This window comes from Strongyloides ratti, scaffold srae_scaffold0000003 (assembly GCF_001040885.1).
Source record: "Strongyloides ratti genome assembly S_ratti_ED321, scaffold srae_scaffold0000003".
Classification (NCBI taxonomy): domain Eukaryota; kingdom Metazoa; phylum Nematoda; class Chromadorea; order Rhabditida; family Strongyloididae; genus Strongyloides; species Strongyloides ratti.
This window is the reverse complement of record NW_020171521.1, coordinates 193,436-202,381: the sequence shown is the minus strand read 5'-3', so window position 1 is coordinate 202,381 and position 8,946 is coordinate 193,436. Positions and strand designations below refer to the sequence as shown.

Here is an 8,946-nt window from a genome sequence, read left to right as displayed (position 1 = left end):
TTAAACTGAACGATATTTAAGTTCCAAAAAGTGATCTTGACGTGTACCAACATAATGGATAAGCAATTGAGATCCTTCAGCAGTTATTTGTTTATTTTGGATAGATCCACAAAATGTTGGACCAGTAATAGTTACATCTTTATTAAATTTAACTTCAAGAGCAATTCCANTTGGTCCTATCCATGACCAACAACCTGGTCCTTTATAAATTCTAAGACCTGGTTTATTATTAAATGGAGCAGATTTTTTAAATGTAACACAAGTTTCTTTTGCAATATTTTTAAGAGCATTATCTACAACAGTTTGTTCAACACCAGCTTCAATAAAGTATGGAATTGGAAAACTCCATTTGTAACGTGAATCTTTTTTGTAAGCTCTATTTTTTTTAAGTTTTTCAACAATTTCTTTATCAACATCACTTCCTGTTTTATTTGATTTTTTTGCTTCTATTTTTAATTTTGCTTCATCAATTAAATAAGATGCTTGTTGTTCTGTTAAAAGCATATCTCCTTGATACAAAGATGGATTTCCTCTTGGTGTTATTTCAATTTCTTTTTTATCATCTGCACTTGAAACTTGTACATTATTAAGTTGATTACTTAAATTAATTAATTCAGCCATAGATTTTGCATGTTTATCAAATGCTTTTTTTGAATTTTCGCTCATTGAATCACGAGTGTTTTGTTGAATTCTCAAACTAGTAAGCTAAAAAAAACACTTAAATTCAATTAATCAAACTTACACCTCCAAAAATGAATGGAACACAAGTAAGAGCAAATAATATGCTAAATAAAAACTTCATTGTTAAAAATGATATATTTTCTAAATATTTTTTTTCTTTATATACCAAAATAAAAGATGAATATTTAATTAAATATTTACAACTTTTTTAACTGTTAATATTTTCTTTTGTAAATTTAAATATTGTTTAATTTAATACAATATAATAATAGCCTAAAAAAATTTACATTCAACCATTTTTGTTTTAACAAGTGTTATTATTGATACATTTATTTTTTTTTATAAAAATCAAATAATACAAAATAATCAGTAAAAAAATTTCAACTATTTGTATAAAGTTATATATTATTATTTTTATAATAATTTATAAAAATTAGCTTAACAAAGCAACTTTTGGTTTTTAATAATTTTGTCTCTCTTTCTGTTGATTATAAAAATTAATTTTTAATTTGGTAAATGAGAGAGTGTCGTTGAAATTTATCATTATCATAGCAAACAAGAGAAAAAATAATATATAAATTAAAATTTATTTATTGTAAGACATTGTTTATTTTTTAAGTTATTTATAATAATCTAAAACAGTTTATTTTATATAATCTTGTTATCGTATTCTTGTACATATTGTATTTATTAATTAATTCTTCATTATAATAATTTTAAGAATTAAACTTTTGAATTAATGTTGTCTAGAGTACGATCTAAAAATACTAAGCAGAAAACATGAGCAAATTTGAGGTAATGTTAAAAATAATTTTAATTATTTAGAACTTTTATAATATTGATTAACCTATAAAAAGTTAATAAGTACTAAAAAGTTTACGATTTTGTTCTTGCCTGATAGTAGCTAAATCACTAATAAAACTGTATTTATAAATTTTACAATTATTTAACGTTGATAAAACTAAAATTACTTTTTTAACATTAATAATTAATATAGATAAAAAAAGGTAATTGATATTTTATTTAATATTTTGTATATTTTTATTTTTAAATTTTAATATTTATTGTGAAAATTAAAAAAAAATATTTTTCTCTAATTATTATTAATGATAATATATTATTATAATTTATTTAGTAATATAGCAATCTATATTAGTTGTTTTTTTAACTATTAAATTAAAAAACTTTGGTAAGTTTAAAAATATAAATGATATAGAATGTCTATTTAAAGTTATTATCACTTCATTGTATTTTTTGTTTATCTAATGTTATAATTTTTGTACTGTTATTTATTGTATATTAAAAAGATTTATATAAAGACATTTGTATTATATATATAATTATCCATTAGTAATATATCATAAGAGATCGAAAATAATGTTAACTGTAAAATATTTTAATATAATAATATCATCAATTAAGTGATATCTTTTAATAATTTATTATATTTGTAAAAATATTTGGCTTTTGTTTAAATTTAAAAAGTGAAATTTTAATAAAATTTTTAATATATTTGGTGTTGTTTAGAAGTAGACTCAAAATCAGAAGTAACGACAAACTTCATATTTTTATTTTGCTATTTAAAAAAAAAGTTTTTTTTTTAACTTTATCTACTTTTTTTAAAATTACAGTGGTATGATGCTACTATATTTGCTATCTTTTTCTGTGCCTATATAGATATTCTAGGCTTTAAACTTTAATATTGTAGTCGTTAGATGGTGTATTATTGAAATCAATCTTAAGTATATTTAAAAGTAAAAAAATTCTGTTATTTGGTTTTATTTATTGTAAATTATCATATTTGCTTATATTAGTATTAATATTGTAATACTATATTTTTTTATAGGTTTAATTGTATTATACTAGTGTATGACCAATTAATAAGGGTCATCTAAACATATATATATTTTAGTCTTCAAGATTTACATTATTATGAAAATGTAAGTGAAATGATTTTTTATTATTTTAATATAACATCTAATAATTAAGGTAATGCTTAATTTATAGAATTATAAAATTGAGTTTAATTGATAATTATTAATTTGAATAAAAATTATATAAATTATTTGAAGTTATAAATTTTAAAATGATAAAAAAGCGATTAATTTTTAAAGACTACTGTTTTATATAATAAACTTTAAGTTTAATATTTCTTATCAGTACCCCACACCAACACAAATTATAAATTTTTTACAACAAGTAATTTTTTAAAGTATGTTGGACATTAAATAAATAAAAATATTAAAAACAGTTTACTAAAAAAACTTCTATTTTAATCCTATTCTAAATTCTAAATATATGTAAACGAGAATTGAAATAAAAAAATGTTTTCAAATATTTAATTTTTTTAACTTTTTCTAGATAAAAAATGTGTTAATAACGAAGAGTTTAAAAACCTTTTAAAAATATTACATCTGTATATGGATATTGAAGCAAAAATAAAAAATTTTTCATTTGCTACAACAATGTAATTTGATGAGTTTCTAGCAACTTTTTATAAAAGAATAAAAAAAAGGAGAAAAGAATGAAAAAAGCGTTTCCGGTTTTAATCTTTTGAAAAGATTTTTTTTTTAGTGACATATGATAATTTTAAGTGAAGTAAAAAAACAAAATTATTCAAAAATTTTCAAAATTATATAAAATTAAAAAATTAAAAAATACTTTGGGAGAATTATTTCCTGCACATTTTGAGTACTATATCATATCTATATTTTGGTTCATTCTGAAGGAATTTTTTTTTAAATTAAAAATTACTTAAATTTAAAAAGTTTTTTTTAACTTTAATGTATTATACCATTTTAAAACTTATTTCTACAATATATTGATAAAAATTAATAATTTATTTGTTCTTTTTAAAATAAAAAAAGTATCGTCTCATGTAAATAAACAAACATAAATCAAAAAAAGTTTTCATGAAGAATTTTTAGCTTTAGATTTTAAATACTACTAGTTTTTTAGATCTTTTTTCGTTCTTGAAATATTAAAAAAAATTTTTCCACCTTTTTTTGATATCAATTAATTTTTTAATTAACTATTACTTTTTATAAAGTTACTTTTTTCAATGTTATTTTAGATTAAATAAATAAGTTTGGTCTATATTCAATGTTTTAAATTTTTTTAAAACACACAATTTACAATAAATATGATTTAAATTAATAAGTGATTCTAATAAGTAAAATACAATATTTAAATTATTTTAGCCTATTGCAGAAAAATATCAATATAAAAAGTTGACATTAAATAAAAAGCAGTCAAACGGAAAACAATGATGTTGAATAAGTATAAATGTAGCAAAAATGTAAGAAAACAATCATTTTTATTTCTTTCTTTTTATACCAAACTATTATATAAGCGAATTAATTTATTGTAATTATAAAGCTTAGGATTGTTGAGAAATAACTCAATAATATATGAAACTTTAGAAAAATTTATAAAAACAAAATAGTAAGTAAATTAATAATTTTAATAATTGTAATAATCGCTATTTATATAGTTTGGCCAAAAATATTTGTTTAGTTGTAAAATTTAATAAATTTTTTAATCATTATTAGAGTTTCAAAGTGATCTTACTTTACCAATTTTTATTTTTTATAAAAAATAAAACTTCTACTTTTCTTTTATAAAACTTTAACAAATAAATTTAAACAATATTCTTATTACAAATTGTTAAGTATTTTAATATTCCTTATGGTGCCCATGGTTCTCATCTCTGTTGAGAAATGATGTAGCGGTGTGGGCTCTCCAAGGAGAATAGATGAAACAGATTTATTTATTAAATACATTTATTAGATTGATAACAACAGAAAAATACAAATAATAAATTAAGAATATTTATAAGCAGAGTTGGACTGGTATTCTCTTTATTAAGCAGACTAACTTTACTGAATAACAACTAACTTCTTTTCTTATTTCTTCTCCTTTTTATACTCCCTGTATCCGCCTATATAATGCCGTCTATCGACTGGCATTACTTATTTTATATTATAAAATAACATTCATAATAATAGTTTAAAATATAAACAAAATAATATTTAAAAGTAGAAATGTAAAGAAATTCATTTCTAAATAGTGTTTTGTAGACAGTTTAGCATGTCGCGATGGCCGAGCGGTCTAAGGCGTTGGACTTAAGTTCCAATATCGAAAGATGCGTGGGTTCGAACCCCACTCGCGACATTCATAACATTTTCTTTCTTCTTGAAATAAATTTTTTTTTATAAGTATAAATTTTATCAAACTTTCTTTAATGAATAATTTTATTTTATTTAAAAAATATTCTAATATATATCAAAAATTTTTAAAACTATAAACAAATTTTAATAAATATTATTTAAAAATTTATTTACTAAACTTTTTTGAATTAAAAAGTAATTTATTTAATTGTTATTTAAAAACATTTTTGTTAAAAAGTTTAATTTAACTTTAATTTAAAAAAAATGTGTATTTAAGTTGTTTGTGTTTATTTTATGCTAAGAATTGTTTTGTTATTGAAGACAAATATTTATATCTTTTTTTTAATGAACTTTTGATTATTCTTTAATAAATAATTTTTTTCTATATTTTAAAAGTAAATTTTTATTTTCCCTAAAGCTTCACAATAAATAAGACATAGAAATTAAGTTGATATAATAATTAAGATTTAATTTGTGAAAACTTTGACCTACATTTAATTTATCTTCTATTTAGAAAAATTTGGTAGATATTAGTTATATTAATAATGCATTACTTAAAAATAAAAACACTTAAACTATTAATAGAATGGAAAAAAGTTATTCAAATTTTTACATCTATTGTTAGTTATAGAAAATAATTGAATTACATTCATTAAATAATTGTACCAGTATAAAATGATGTTTATATACTAGTAGACTATAGAAGTCAAAGCGTTTAGAGGAGAAACATTTAAAAGATATTTTATAATTTGATATACTGTTGTAAAATTGTACAATATTTAAAACTATGTTCAAAAATTATAAATATATTGTATAATTAATCATTTTTTTTGTATTGTTTTTTTTATTGGAATACAAATATTGATATTAATTAAATTTTTACTTTGGTAAAATAATTTTTTTATACTTTTAAACAAAAACAAGACTAACTGATTTAAAAAAATAAAACTAATAAGTATTATTGGTAAAAAATAATTTGTTTCTTACAAGTTTTGGAAATATTAACCTTTTTTTCGCTATTTTAATTTAGCAGCTATTTAACTTTCTACTAATAAAATAATATAATTTATCACAATTTTTAAATGTTTTTTGAAGCTTAAAAAAATATTATATTTTTTTTTGTTTAAATTGTTGTTCTTGTTATTCAAATCTCATTTTTCAAGTGCAGGCGAAGTTTTATTTCAAAATTGAAAATTTATTTATTTTTCTTTTTTTATTTTTAAATATTTTAAAAAAGCAGAATTTGTTAGTTTTTTTTAAATCATTAATAAATTTTTATTTTTTTGTTGTTTTTTTAATAAACTATAATCAAATCGTTACAAATATTTTAATTATTATAAAAATTATTTTTATTAAATATAATAAAAGATTTTATTAAAACAAATATTTGCATATTTATAATTTACAATACATTTACAAAAATAATTATGTTACAAAATTATAAAATCTAATAATTATAAATATAAAACACGCGTTTTAGATATTAACATATTTTTTAATATAAATTATTTTTATAAACGTTTTTCTAGGTATATATATTATCATGGAAACTATTTTGAGTACAAAATTTATTTGATATAATTAATTTATTGGGAATCGTTAAATTCATTTTTAACTTAAGATTATCAAAATTATTTAATAATTTTTATAATTTAAAAACCATAACAATGCTATGAAATTTTATAATAAAAATAATAAGATATAAGTTAAACAATAAAAAAATTTTGTTACAATATTGCGTTGACCGGGAATCGAACCCGGGACTCCCGCGTGGCAGGCGAGAATTATACCACTTAACCATCAACGCTGTACACTTGAAATTTTTACAATATAGAAAAAAAAATTTAAGCTTAAAAATTTAATTTAGTTAAATTAAATGTTAAAAAATATATATATATATATAAACTTTTGCATATAATTATAAAATCTTAATTTAAATAATTATTATATTTTATTTAAACTTTTTTTATATTTGTTAAGTTTTTATATTTTTATAATAAATATTTTAATTTTTATAAAACATAAATGTTTTAAAAAAATTGTATAAAATTTCTTATTTCTTATTGTGTTTACAAATTTGTGCGTGTTTGAAACAATAATATTAAAAAAAAATAACGGTTTTATTTAACGAAATTACAATAATCCTAAAAAAAGTTAAAATAGTAATATTCACTATATCTAAAAATTTATCTAGTGGATTACTAATAATTAAAACAACTATTTTTTAAACTTTTTTTTTGTAAGTTAAAAATTGCATTAATAAAACAGTATTTGAATTAAAGTAACAAAAATACATAAAATAAATTAGATAATAACAATATGAAAATTTATTTATTTGTTAAAGTATAAATTATAAACAATTTGTTATAAATTAGTATTAAAAGTAACAGAACAAAGTCAATATTATCACTAAACATAATATTTAGTAATTTCATATATTTTAATATGTACAATTCAAGATATATTAATAATTATTAATCCACTAAATAAAGGAATAAATTATTTATATACGATATCAAGGCTAAATTTTTGGTAAGTAAATTAACATTATTATAATACCTTATTTTTATACATTTAGTTTTCTATTTTATCAAATATTATATAAACTTATTTAACAACCTTGTTGTGTTTTTATTAATTATTTGCTTTTTTTATTATTGTTTTTCTATTGATTTCAAAAATTATTGACTTAACAACAAAAAAAAATTTATTTAATAAAATTTTAATTAATAATTTGTATTATTTTTTAAATATAAATGCTATAATAGTGCAATAAAATTATTTTAAATTTTTAAATATTAAAAAAAATTAAATAACAATAAATAGAATAAACGATTTTTAAAAAAATTTGTATTAAAAAAATTAAAATTAAAATAATTTATACGTTTTTTCATTAATGTATTAAACTGATCTTGCGGAATCAAGCCTCATTAGTTCAGTTGGATAGAATGTATGACTTCTAATCATAAGGTCCTCGGTTCGAGCCCGGGATGAGGCTAAAAAACTATTTTGAAAAAGGACTTTTTTTTTTTAATTGTTAAGTTAATAAATTTTTAGACTCGTTCAACTATTTAAAAATATTTAAAATAATTAAAATTGATTAGAAAAATAAATGTACAATTTTTTTATTTTTATTCTTGAATATTACTAACGATGAATTATTTTTTGTTGTAAAATTTTGTCTAATGAATGAATTAAATAATTTTAAATTAAATTTGTAACTAAAATTGCAATAATTACAAGTAATTTTTTATGTTATTTCTTATAAATTTGTATAGTTTTAAGTTATTTAATAATTAAACAAAATTTATCTTAATATTATTAAAAAACACATAAAATATAAAAATTTTTAATTATAATAACGAAATAAACGTTTAAAATTAATAACACTAGATAAAAAAATAATTAAATGCTTCATCTCTTTTAATATCTAAAAAGTTTTTTAAAAAGCTTAATATTATATAATATAAATCTTTTCATTATGTCGTTGATTCCATCTATTATATAGAGTTTAAAAATTGGCAAATTTAGGTGAAAAATTCACTGAAATAGCCCCATTAGCGCAGTTGGTTAGCGCGTGGTACTTATAAGTTATTGTGCCTTACTAAGCAATGCCAAGGTCACCAGTTCGAGCCTGGTATGGGACATAGTTCAAACTTTTTAAATTTTAAAATTTAATAAATTTTTAATGATTTTTCAAATAATATTTATTATTGTATATTTTTTGAGTTCATTATTAAATAGATGTATGAATTCACACAATAAAAAGCCAAAGCATAATTTATTAGTTACATAATTTTAATAGTTTATACAAATAAATAATATTATTTTGAATTATGATAAGTATAAATTTAATTTTTGTATATTTCTAATAATAAAAGTTTATTTTTCTTTTTAGAAATTGTTAACACGTGAAACTTATATAAATTAAAATGTGATATTTGTTATATCTTACTATTATGTTTTTATTATCAATTTTGTATTTTATCTTTTGTTTTTTCACTAAATAATTTACATTTTACTTAAAACGTTTAATTATTAAGGTTAAATATTTTTTTAATAAGCATACTTTTAACATTTTAAAAATTTATTTGGA

The 8,946-nt window shown here is 18.3% G+C and overlaps 1 protein-coding gene across 1 annotated transcript; it reads right to left on the bottom strand.

The window, feature by feature from the left end:
• On the bottom strand, nucleotides 1-802 carry SRAE_0000047800 (Astacin-like metalloendopeptidase; the record flags this gene model as incomplete). Its single annotated transcript, XM_024646373.1, has 2 exons — nucleotides 1-705; nucleotides 743-802. 2 exons carry the CDS (start codon nucleotides 800-802, stop codon nucleotides 1-3), a joined length of 765 nt encoding a protein of 254 aa, XP_024500561.1.
• Between the last annotated feature and the right edge of the window lie 8,144 nt (nucleotides 803-8,946).